The 12,680-nt window shown below is 37.8% G+C and overlaps 1 protein-coding gene across 1 annotated transcript; it reads left to right on the plus strand.

Moving 5' to 3' along the window:
- Positions 1-464: 464 nt before the first annotated feature.
- LOC130739928 (uncharacterized) lies at positions 465-10,035 on the plus strand. The gene is made up of 4 exons (XM_057592399.1): positions 465-621; positions 754-886; positions 8,870-9,175; positions 9,615-10,035. Exons 1-4 carry the CDS (start codon positions 515-517, stop codon positions 9,729-9,731), a joined length of 663 nt encoding a protein of 220 aa, XP_057448382.1. The 5' UTR covers positions 465-514; the 3' UTR covers positions 9,732-10,035.
- The last annotated feature ends 2,645 nt before the right edge of the window (positions 10,036-12,680 follow it).

Consider the following 12,680-nt stretch of genomic DNA (forward strand, 5'->3'; position numbering starts at 1 on the left):
TCTTTATCTATGATTTTGTCTCTGCAAGTATTTTTCAAGCTAGTCAAGCTCCCTCACTTTTAAAATTAATCAAATTTAGTCATTCTCTCAATCTTCATATGCATAAAATAATTAAATCTCCACTTAATTTTCAAATATTTCAGGGTTTTGATATTATTGATATATGATACAATTTAAAAAAATAAACAATGAGTGAAATTTTGATAAATTTCAAAGGATTTTGTATATAGGACATGAGATTAGGGTTAAAAATTGGGAAATTGAGATTTTTTCTATTGTTTTCTAATTTTCTTGATATTTAATATTTTGATTAATGAAATGTCTCTTAATGAAGTCGGATGAAAATTAGTAAATTGGTTCCATTTTGAGAGTTTTAAGTAGAATATTACTAATAATGAGGCTTAATTTGCAATAATTAAAAAGTTTAGGGGCTAAAAATATATGAAATACAGAACACCTTCCAAATATAGGAGAAGAGAAGAGCATCGGCGAGGAAACGCAGAGAGTGAAAGCAATGAGAATGAAATCACCAAATTCACCATTCTTTCTTCCACTCTTGTTCTTCTTCTCCGCCATCTCTCTTCTTCACCAAGCTTCGTTTCGCGTTTCAGGGCACCAAACGTAAGCTTCTATTTCCATTTCTGGGCAAATTCTGATATGCTTGATCGATGATTTATACAATTGCTTTGATCTACTTTACCTTGAAGTTAGAATCTTTTGCTGATTATTTGAATTGGGTAGAGAATGGAACAGCAAAGAAACTCAACATGGCAATGGATTTGGGCGCAGAGTTCTTATGAGTTTCAAGGAAAAGCACAAAGGAAGTAACCTTACATTTGAATGCGCACCTTCTGGTCCCTGTGTCCCTTGCCTCTACTCTGAAAAGGTACCCTTTTCATGTTTTCCCCTCAAATTGAGATTTTTTATGTTGTACTAGATTTTGTGTTTGTTTAATTCTATAGGGTAGTTGGTGTTATTCATAAATAGAGGTTTTGATTTTTAGATTGTAATTTTGAAGTATAAGGTACTTGCACAATTATTGTAGAAAATGAATTGAGTGGTGTATGTGCAATCATTTCATTTTGCAACTAGCTAGATCATCAAGCTGTATTGGCTGAGATTGATGGCTGATTAGATATATGAATAGCCTATAAATACAGATCTACTTAAGTTTTTGTTATATAATGGAACTTAGGAGATTATGTATCTACTACCAGACCTAGAGGGGGTTCCATATTCACCTCTACATGGAGATCTCTGTAAAGATATGCAGTATTAATTAACATCTAACTGCTGAAGGTGCCATTAATTTGCTTCTGCAAGAGATGATAAAATCCAGATAGTTGTCATTTTGGCTATTGGACTAAAGTTCTTTATGTAATTCAATTGAGCAATTTGTGTGTAGTACTTTGGCCACTAATCTGACCTTATATCTGTCTATGGAACCGTTTGCCTTGTGTTTCACCTTAAAGACCAACTTGCACTTCATGGCTTTCTTGTCTTTTGGGAGGGGAACAAGTGCCCAACTATGGTTCTTATCCAGTGCAGTCAATTCAGCTGCAATAGAATCCCTTCAGCATTGTTCTTTAGTTTCTTCTTTGTAGGTAGTAGGTTCTGAGATGGTAGACAAGGCCAAGGAGTGATATTGACGAGAGTTTGAGAGCTTCTGATAGGAACTGGAACTTGATAAGGGATATTTGCAGGCTGACACAAGTGGGGCATTGGATGTGGTTAGAGTGGTGATCTTTTAAATAAGAAGGTGGTTTTTTGGTTCTTAGTGACTGCCTTAGAGGTGGATTTGGTTCCGTTGCTATGGATGGGTCAAATATATTTGTTGAGGATACAATAGCTTTGGATGGAGTAAGGTTGGTATCTTGAGTAGGTGGTGTATTTGTCATCAAGGCTTGGAAATGGACTTGTGTCGGTAATATAGGTGCAGGGTGGTTGTGAGCAGGGATGGAAGCAGTGAAAGGAAAATTTTCCTCATAAAAAAGCCACATCTCTGGAAATAAAAACTTCTCTAGCGTGTAGATACAGAACATATCCCTTGAGACAAGCCTTATACTCCGAAAATACACACATCTGATCTCTAGAATCCAACTTCTTTCTATGAGCAGGAAGTGTGGCTTCATAGAACGAGCAGCCAAACACTTTCAACATTGAGGGATCAGGAAGTTCACCATAGAGAACATAATATGTTGATTGATTGCGTAGAAACTTCTTGGGCAGCCTGTTAATAATGCGGATTAAATGACTAATTTCGTATTTCCAAAAATGGTTTTTGTAAAATTTGATTGGAACGTGATGGGTCTAGCAACTCCCAATATATATTGGTATTTCCTCTCAACATTCCATTCGAAACATAGAACTTAGGCAACCGAAACTCTAGTTCATTGTCTGACCTGATAGCCTTTATTTTTGCATTGAATAGTGTCCCAGCCAGAGTAACAAATAATTTAAATCAGTACTGCTGTCTCTGACTTTTGTCTCATGAGAAAGCCCCAAGTATACCTTGACTTGTCATCAATCACTGTTAAGAAATATTTATGTCCAAGTATGGAGGGACAGAAATTGGTCCCCAGATATCCTGATGAACACTGTAGAACTCTGAACTGAAACTAGATTGAATTTGAATGAAAATAGAGACTCAGATTCTCAATGAGAACCAGAGCTCAAGGTACAGAAATGGTGGAATGAACCCTAGTTCTTCCTCTGGTTGTTCGAGAGACCAGTCTCTCCACAATTACCTACTAACTGAATAACTACTCGTTAACTACCCCCTTCCCTTTATTTATACTATCTCCCAGATGCTAACAGAATGCATCTCTAACAGAAATTGCCAGCTGGCCACTAACAGAAACAACTAACTTGCCAGCTGGATACTAACTAACTATAACAAACACATTAAGCTGTGGCTTTCCCCTTGTTCTTTCTCTCATACACCTTCTTGATTGGAGGCCTATACTCATCAATACCCCCCCCTAAAAGCTTCACCTTGTCCTCAAGGGGAAAAGTGGGGAAAGCTTCATGGAGCTGAGCAGCAGATTCCCAACTATTCTCACAAGCAGGTAGAGAAGTCCACTGAATCAACACCTCAATGTGCCCCATAGTATCCTCCCGAACAGCCACTACAGCTTCAGGTTCAGCGACCAGCTCATGGTCCTCATTCAAAACCTCAGGTAAAGGTTGAGCTTGAAAATCAGTCCCTATGGCCTTCTTTAAGAGAGAGACATGAAAGACAGGGTGCACCCTACTATGGGCTGGTAAGTCCAATTTGTAAGCTACTGCTCCAATTTTAGCTGCAATAGGATAAGGACCATAATATCTAGGACTCAGCTTTTCATTCAGTTTCCTAGCCAAAGACCTTCTTCTATAAGGCTGCAACTTAAGGTAAACCAAGTCCCCAATCTGGTATTCCACATCCCTTCGATGCTTATTAGCATAGGTTCTCATCATATCTTGGGACTTCAGAAGGTTAGCCCTGAGATCAGCTATCAACTCATCCCTACCCTCCTGCAATTCATTCACGGCAGCAATGTTGGAGGGAATTGTAGTGCCCTGTAGTAGCAGTGGTGGTTCCCTACCATAAAGGGCTTGAAAAGGAGACATCTTAGTAGACCTATTATAATTGCTGTTGAACCAGAACTCAGCCCAAGGTAGACAAGTGACCCATTTCTTTGGTCTGGAACCAGTAAGACACCTCAAGTAGACCTCTAAGCATCTATTTACCACTTCAGTCTGACCATCAGTTTGAGGATGGTAGGCAGTACTGAACCTCAACTGGGTACCAGAAACTCGAAATAATTCTTTCCAAAAGCTGCTGAGAAACAGAGAATCCCTATCTGAGACTATTGTTGCAGGGAACCCATGTAGTCTCACAATTTCTTGCAAAAACAAAGCTGCTACCTCAGGAGCTGTGAAGGGATGGCTTAATGGAATAAAATGGGCATATTTAGTCAACCTGTCCACCACCACTAGGATTGTATCCTTGCCCTTGGATTTAGGTAGACCACCAATAAAATCCATAGACACATCGGTCCATACTTGTGTAGGAATTGGCAATGGCTGAAGGAGACCTGCTGGGGATAAATTGTCAAATTTATTCCTCTGGCAAGTGTCACAGCCAGCTACATAGTCCTTAATGTCTTTCTTCATGCCCTCCCAATAGACCACTGCAGCCAACCGCCTATAAGTTCTGAAAAAACCAGAATGCCCCCCCAACAAGGTAGCATGGAATTCCTTACACAAAATGGGAATCCTAGAGGATTGCTTGGACAGCACCAGCTTCCCTTTGTAGAACAGCTTGTGGTCTCTTAGAGAGTAGCCTTTGTGAGCTTCTGGATCCAGAATCAGATCCTGCACTATTGCTTGCAATTTAGGATCCTGTAACACTTCAGTTTGCCATTCCTCATAGTCATTAACCTTGAGGACTGAGAGTGCACAGTAAGAACTTCTCCTAGACATGGCATCAGCTGCAGAGTTGTCCTTTCCAGGTTTGTATTGTATTTCAAAATCATAACCTGAGAGCTTAGAAATCCACTTGAACTGTTCTGCTCCCAAGACCTTCTGCTCAGTCAAAAATTTCAAACTTTTCTGATCTGTCCTAATGATGAAGTGCCTCCCCATAAGGTAATGTCTCCATCTTTGGACGGCTCTAACCACTGCCATTAATTCTCTCTCATATACTGACTTAGCTTGGCTCCTATCTGAGAGTGTAGCACTCCAAAATGCCAAGGGCTTTCCTTCCTGAGACAACACTGCTCCCAACCCTGTACCAGAAGCATCTGTTTCTAATACAAAAACCTTTGAAAAATCAGGAACAGCTAGGGTGGGTAATTCAGTGAGAGCTTGCTTGAGGGCTTCAAAAGCTTGCTGAGGGCCTGGTCCCCACTGAAAACTATCTTTCTTCAAGAGCTGTGTTAATGGCCTAGCTATTTTTCCATAGTCTCTAACAAACCTTCTATAGTATCCAGTCAGCCCAAGGAACCCTCTCAAGCTTTTCAAATCCTTTGGAATTGGCCACATCCACATAGCTTCCAGCTTCTTTGGATCTGCCGCCACTGCTCCAGCAGTCAAAACATGGCCTAAATACTCTATTTGCCCTCTTCCAAACACACTCTTCTTGCCATTGATTTTTAAGTCATGTTGTTCCATTAGCTGCAGTACTTGTGTCAAGTGTACTACATGGTCTTCCATGGTCAAGCTAAAGATCAAAATATCATCAAAAAAGACTAGTGCATGCTTCCTCAAAACTGGCCTCAACACCTCATTCATTAAGGACTGAAATGTGGAGGGAGCATTGGTGAGGCCAAATGGCATCACCAAAAACTCATAGTGCCCCTCGTGTGTCCTAAATGCTGTCTTTTCTACATCTTCAGCCTTCATCAAAATTTGATGGTAACCGGATTTAAGATCTATCTTGGAGAACACCTTTGCTGGACCAATCTCATCTAATAGTTCATCAATAACTGGGATAGGAAATTTATTGGGGATCGTGACCTTGTTCAAGGCCCTATAGTCTACACAAAACCTCCAGCTACCATCCTTTTTCCTCACCAATATGACTGGACTTGAATAAGGGCTAATACTTGGTCTAATGATGCCTGCATTAAGCATTTCAGCAACTAATTTTTCTATCTCATTTTTCTGAAAATGGGGATACCTGTAGGGTCTAATGTTAGGTATAGATGCCCCTTCCTTCAAATGTATTGCATGGTCATGTCTTCTTTGAGGTGGCAGTTCAGTTGGTGAAGCAAATAATGCTGGAAAATCTGCCAAGACTGCTTTTAATAACTCTGGAGTGTCTTCTGGTTGGGCCACTTCCTTTTCTAACATCTGGCATTGCAGAACATACCCCTCACCCTGTTGCTGAATGGCTTTGACCATTGCATTCAGTGAGGCACCTTTCCTCAACAGCTCAGGTTCACCCTTGAGTACCACTTTGCTGTTCCCCAGCTTGAACTTCAAGGTGAGCTCTTCAAAATTGGCCTTTATATCCCCTAGGCTTGCAAGCCATTCCAAACCCAGCACGACATCTACACCTCTCAACCCAAACAAGTAGAAGTCTTGTGTTACCATGAACCCTTGGATCTGCACACTAACATTCTTGCAAACCCCTCTACCTTGCACCTTATGTCCATCTCCAACTTCCACTGTATAAGAGGAAGTTTCAGTAATCTTTAGTTCCAAAGCTCTTGCCAAAGTAGCTGAAATAAAGTTGTGTGTTGCTCCACAATCTATGAGCACAACAATAGTAGTTTCCTGCAATTTTCCCCACACCTTAAGTGATTTCCTGGTAGAGAGTCCTTGTATGCTGTTGAGTGATAGTTGCTTATACTCCATAATTTCTCCTGAATCTTCTGGCTGAGCCTCTATAGTCTCCTCTTCTTCTTCCTCACCTTCCTCCTCCAGCAACATGACTCTGAGTTGCTTATTCTTACACACATGGTTTGGGCCAAATTTCTCATCACACCTAAAACATTCCCCTTTCCTTAGTTTCTCCTTCATTTCTTCCCCAGTAAGCCTTTTGAAAACCCCTCCCCTTGCTGGCTTGCTCCCTACTCTATCACTAACACTTCCACTAGAGGATTGTACTGTGTTTTGAACAACACTACCTACTCCACTCTTCTGTCCACTATCAATTGTCACAGTTTTCTGATAAGTTGAAGCTTTAAAAGGTGGTTTGTAAGAAGAATTGTACCTGCTAATGCTGCCAACCCCTGCTTTACTCACAGCCAGGTTCTTCTGTTCCACCATCAATGCTTTCTTGACCATGATTGCTAGAGTTCTAGGCTCATAGAGCTTGATTTCTGCTGCAATCTCTTCCTTGAGTCCATTGACAAAAATGTCCATGTAGTGTTCTTCTTCAACCCCTCGCAACATGCCTGCAAATCTCTCAAATTGAGCCACAAATTCCTCTACACTTCCTTCTTGCTTAAGAGCTAGCAACGCAGCAAAAGGACTTGAAGCAGATGAGAGTTGGAAACGTTCCAGCAACGCTTCCTTGAACTTGTCCCACGTAGTTACCTGATTACAAGTCTCCCACCATTGGTACCAACTCAACGCCCTTCCATCAAGAGCCACCATGATAGCTTGCGTCTTCTCTTCCTCTTTCGCTCCCTTCAATCGGAAGTATCTCTCCAACTTCTGAATCCAACTGTACGCATCTTCTTCTCCTTGGAACACCGGAATATCAAGCTTCCGCCACCGCTCCGCTTGCGGATTCTCGGTGCGCGGTGTTCTCTCCTCTTCGTGTTCTACTCTCTGGCCTCCCACGCTGCCACCATTCACCGTTCGCTCTTCCCCTGTTTGCCGGCGATCTCGCCCGCCGCTGCCTCCGTCATCGCGTTCGCCGTCGAACTTCCTGGACAGCGATTCTACAATCGCTTCCAAGGTGCGAAGTCGCTCCTCTACACGCTCTCTCTCCGCCGCACGCTCTCTGCGATCTTCCTCTCGATTTCGTCGTTCTTCGTCGCGGTTCCTGCGCTCTTCTTCCCTGTCGCGATTCATAGCCTCGATAAACCTCTCGATCGCATCAACTCGAGATTCCATTCTGCTAGCTACCATAGATCGATACCACAGCTCCTGGATGGAGCTCTGATACCAATTGATGAACACTGTAGAACTCTGAACTGAAACTAGATTGAATTTGAATGAAAATAGAGACTCAGATTCTCAATGAGAACCAGAGCTCAAGGTACAGAAATGGTGGAATGAACCCTAGTTCTTCCTCTGGTTGTTCGAGAGACCAGTCTCTCCACAATTACCTACTAACTGAATAACTACTCGTTAACTACCCCCTTCCCTTTATTTATACTATCTCCCAGATGCTAACAGAATGCATCTCTAACAGAAATTGCCAGCTGGCCACTAACAGAAACAACTAACTTGCCAGCTGGATACTAACTAACTATAACAAACACATTAAGCTGTGGCTTTCCCCTTGTTCTTTCTCTCATACACCTTCTTGATTGGAGGCCTATACTCATCATATCCATATGAACAACATAACAAAGTTAAGTTGATTTTGTATTACTGTCAGAAAAAGACAACCTCTTCTGTTTTGCATGATAATAAACATCACCAGGAGAATGAGTCTTGTTATAATCAATGAAAGGAAAGCATTGTTTCCAAACTACTAGCTTTTCATGATATATGGTCAAGCCTGAGATACCAAATATTGGAATCATGTGGGTAAGAGTTTTTTTTTTCGGAATAATAAAAAGGACTGGTAAAAGGCAGGAAGATAATAAGACTTTGTAAGTTTTGAGACTGAAATCAAATTGGAGTTAAAATCTGGAATCTAGAGATCATTTGAGAGCATGACTGTGTGTGCCTACTATGACCAAGCCTAAGATGCCAAATATTGGAATCATGTGAGTAACCATTCCTTTAGCAGAAACCAAGATTGCACCTGGACTTTCCTTTGGGTGCATGTTGAAGGGACTCCCCGATCCACAGTTGAATTCTCCATCAAGAAATTACCTGGAATTTTGCTTAAAACTCCAAGAAAACTCAGTAAAGAAAACCAGAGTGGTAGCTGAACAAGATGAACAGAGTCACTGATTGAAAGAAGAAAAAAGCTGTGCAGAAGAGCTCCATGGAGCTCTGATACCATTCTAAAAGTTGAGAAAGAAACTAGTATAAGTTGGTGGAAGCGAGAGCTCAGAGACGTATCTCATCCTTATTCTCATTGACTAATTCTTCATGTACAATGAGTATTTGAGAGAAAGTGGTGCTTAACTGTCTCACAGATCAAACTAACAATTAACTACCACAACCAACAAACTGAAACTGAAATGACTTACTATTTCCGAGAGTGCTTACTTTATTTTTAACTGAAACTTTTTTTCTTTTTGTCGGGTGCTAGGGTGATGAGAAATATCGCTGCAGCGAGACTGGCTACCGAATTCCATTCAAATGTGAAGAAATTAAAGATTCAAAGAAGGATGCAGAGAAGAAAAATCCTCAGAAAACTCGGTCCTCTTTGGAAGTCTCTAATAGTACAAAACCTCATAAAGTGTCACATGTTGCTGGAGGGTTCACTATTTCGCAATCACATAGAAGTTTACTTGATAATTCATCGCCTTCAGATAATAAGTCACAGGCATATGTCACTTATAGAAGCTGTATACCTGCAGTTACTGAAGAGAAGTTGACGCTGCTTAGGTTTGAGGTATTTTTCTTTTTCTAACTCACTTTTATTACTATAGTTGATCAATAGCTTCTCAGCTTGGTCAATTCGGGATAAAAAATATCAAATCATATATAGAGTAATGTAGTCTTCTGTTGAAGTAGTAGATACCTTATAGATTTTTCTACTCTGTCTTATTTTGCTAGTTCTTAGATAACCTCTTAAGCTGTAGTAGTAATAAAATAACCTTCTAAACTCTTATATTTTCCCCCCTTATTTGCACCTAGTTTCTTAGGTACGCTTCTATTGCTACTCTTTTAATTTGGAATTGTATGATTATTTTTTGTTTTCAGCTTTCTGGACATTTATGTAGATATTGTGGAGTATTCAGTTGCTCTGCATTTTACATGTTAAACAACATATAATAAACCAGGTTTTATGTTAAAATATTCATGGATATTATGTGCATCTCTTTGTACAGGGGATCATGGTTATTTTGTTGATCATTAGTGGATCAATCATATACCTGAGAAAAAAGATGGCTGCTTCAGCCTCTGGTTATGTAGCAGTAAGGACTCAGACAAAGTCAAGGTTTTGAAATAGAAGCCTGCTGTGTGATAAAATTTGTCTCATTCTGAATCCTTTTCTTTTTCTTCATTTTCTAAATTCTAGTCACAATGTATGATATTTGATTTTAATAGGAAATGATCAAATTTAGCACCCTCCAAATGTTCATTTCTTATAGTGATATAAATGTAGTTTAGTTTGAAAGGCCTTTGGCATCGTTGCAGTTGTCAAGTGATGGACCAGAGGTGATAGAAACCAATATTCTTAAATATTCAATTGTTGCTAATTAATTTGAAAGAAGCATTTTGAGGTCATGGTGTTGGACCTATTTTGGATGATTTATTGGAAAATGGGATTTTAATTTGTGTTTTTATCATATTTTATCTTGAGGATAGTTTATAAAAAAAGATTTAGTGAGGGACTTTGGGAGCTCAAAATGATAATAATTTCTCAAAAATCAATAACAAATATTCTTGTAAAATACAAGTGAAAATACGATGATCTTGGGGCATTATTCTTTCTATTCAAAAAAAGAAAATGAAAAATTGTTTAAATGTGACATTTTGTAGAGGGTTAAAAATTTGACTTGAGAACTAACATTTTTTTAGATGTTTTGAGAATTTAGTATTATAAAGAAAAAATAAGAATTGAAAAATATTCATATTAAATTAATATTTCTCTTTTTTAGTTTTAAAACCTAAAAGTAATTTTAGAAAAGAATAATCAAAGATGCCCCAATTTTTGTAACTTAAAGCCAGCCAAGTGAACCAATACAATGGTTCCTGTTTTCCCATCAAGAAAAAAATTCACCCAAAATGGATCATTATTTTCTGACTTGGACCAGTGAGCCTAGGTGTTTGTTATTAGTTTGCCATTTTTATACCTAAAAAAACACAACACAAATCTAAGATCGATTTGTAGTTTGTTTTATCCTTTTGTTTGATGTTTTGTTTTAGTAATGTTAGACTGCTTTCTAGGCTTGAATCCAACTTTCTTGATGACAAAATACGGGCAGTTGACTTCACAAATTTTTAACCTGTAAGAAGATATCTAATCCAACAAAATTAAGTAGGTCAGGATCTACCAACAGACTGGATGTGAAAGTATCATAGAAAGGGACGGTAGGAGAGGTGATCAGAGAAAACAATAATAGTAAAGAAATAGTCCAGCAATATCAACGTCAAAAAAGAATATCCAGCTTCTTTCTGCTTTATCTATCTTAAGGTAGCGTTTGGTGACGGAATAGAACCGGACAGAACAAAACGAAACGGGACAGAACAGTATGGAACAAGACAATAATGTTCTATGGGTTGTGTTTGGTAACATCAAGTCAATAAAACAGAACCACGATTTTAATTACATATATAACCCTGCATGTTTAATATTTGATTGATGAAAACAAATTGAATTTAATTAAACATTTTGCAAAGAAATCGTTTGTTATTGCTTACTTCATGAAATAATCACTTATTTCTTTAAAATAATCACTTATATATTGTTTAAGTTGTTTCAGTATGCTATTGAAAAAAGCGGAAACCTAATTATTTATTTAAGTTATTTTAAGTGTGTTTGTTTAGATTAAAAAATATTGATTTTTAACTATAATTTTTTTTATTAGAGATTTTGAAAAAAGCATAAGTTGATTCGTGTTTGACTACTCTAATTATAAAATCACTTTTTTTTTCATCTCCTCTCATCTATCATCATAGATTTTCATTATAAGTTAAAGTAACTGTTTCAAATAATAGTAAGTGTTTTTATTTTATTTTAAAAGTGATTTTTTTTATTAAAAAATTATTTTTCCAAAATAAGTTGAATCAAACGCACTCTAATTGGCTCGTTTATCATTGCTTACAAAAACTGACTTTACTTTTGAAAAAATAATTGATTTTATTTTAATTAAGTTGATTCGTGTTTGACTACTCTAATTAAAATCACTTTTTTTCATCTCCTCTTATCTATCATCATAGATTTTCATGATAATCTAAAGTAACTGTTTCAAATAATTTGTTTACAGCTTCAGCTGAAACAAACACAAAAAGTGATTTTTTGATTTTTTGGTTAAAAAGTGATTTTTTCCAAAATAAGTTGAATCAAACGCACTCTAATTGACTCATTTATCATTGCTTACAAAAAAGTGATTTTACTTTTGAAAAAATAATTGATTTTATTTTAAGTGATTTTTTTGAAAAAATAGATTTTCATTAAATTTTTCTACAAATATAATAAGTGCTTTCAATTTTAGAAGTGATTTTAAATTATTTAGATACATAAAATTTCAAATATAATTTAGGGGTATTTTTGAACTTGCAAAAGTTTTAAGAGAGTGTTCAATTCCGTTCCCTTCCGTTCCACCTTTTTCCAGGAACCAAAGTGTCCCGTTCCTGGAGCATTTTGTCCCGTTCCGTTCCATCTTAAAAACATGACAAACACAGAATGGAACTCATGTGTCTCGTTCCGTTCCCTTCCCACCTGTCTACTAAACGCTACCTAAGCTTCGACTCCACATTCCAAACCTTTTGAGTGTAAAATTAACCCCTAATTATCCTTAATTGGCATGTATGGTTACCCTATGCACAACTCCTGCTGTAGAGCTCACCTTAATGTAACTAGGTTTAACTCTAACCCAAAAAGTAGCTCGGATGTTAGATAAAAAAAACTGCATATGAAACATAAAATTGTGCACGGCTCAACAGACTCTACTATCATCTAAGAACTTGAAATAGACATAAATTTGGCTAAAGAAAAAATATTTGACCTGACTCTATCCCAAAACCTAGTTTAAGGATAAAAAACTACCATGCCCTTTATAATGCCTATTTTAAGCATTCCTCTAATCAGTGTAAAACCTCAAGAATTTATATGGATCTTGAGAAAATATTTGAAATTCTGCGTCTTATGACTATGGGGCATAAAAGCCACATTAGTCTCCTCACGGTGGAATAATAAATTATCAAAATCAAATTAAAAAAAAAACATT

This window comes from Lotus japonicus, chromosome 2 (genome assembly GCF_012489685.1).
Source record: "Lotus japonicus ecotype B-129 chromosome 2, LjGifu_v1.2".
NCBI classification, from domain to species: Eukaryota; Viridiplantae; Streptophyta; class Magnoliopsida; order Fabales; family Fabaceae; genus Lotus; species Lotus japonicus.

Coding starts and splice junctions, on each gene's coding strand:
- LOC130739928 (XM_057592399.1), top strand. CDS start 515: ATGAGAATGAAATCACCAAATTCACCATTCTTTCTTCCACTCTTGTTC. Junction 887..8,869: donor CTTGCCTCTACTCTGAAAAG/GTACCCTTTTCA, acceptor GTCGGGTGCTAG/GGTGATGAGAAATATCGCTG. Junction 9,176..9,614: donor TGACGCTGCTTAGGTTTGAG/GTATTTTTCTTT, acceptor CTCTTTGTACAG/GGGATCATGGTTATTTTGTT.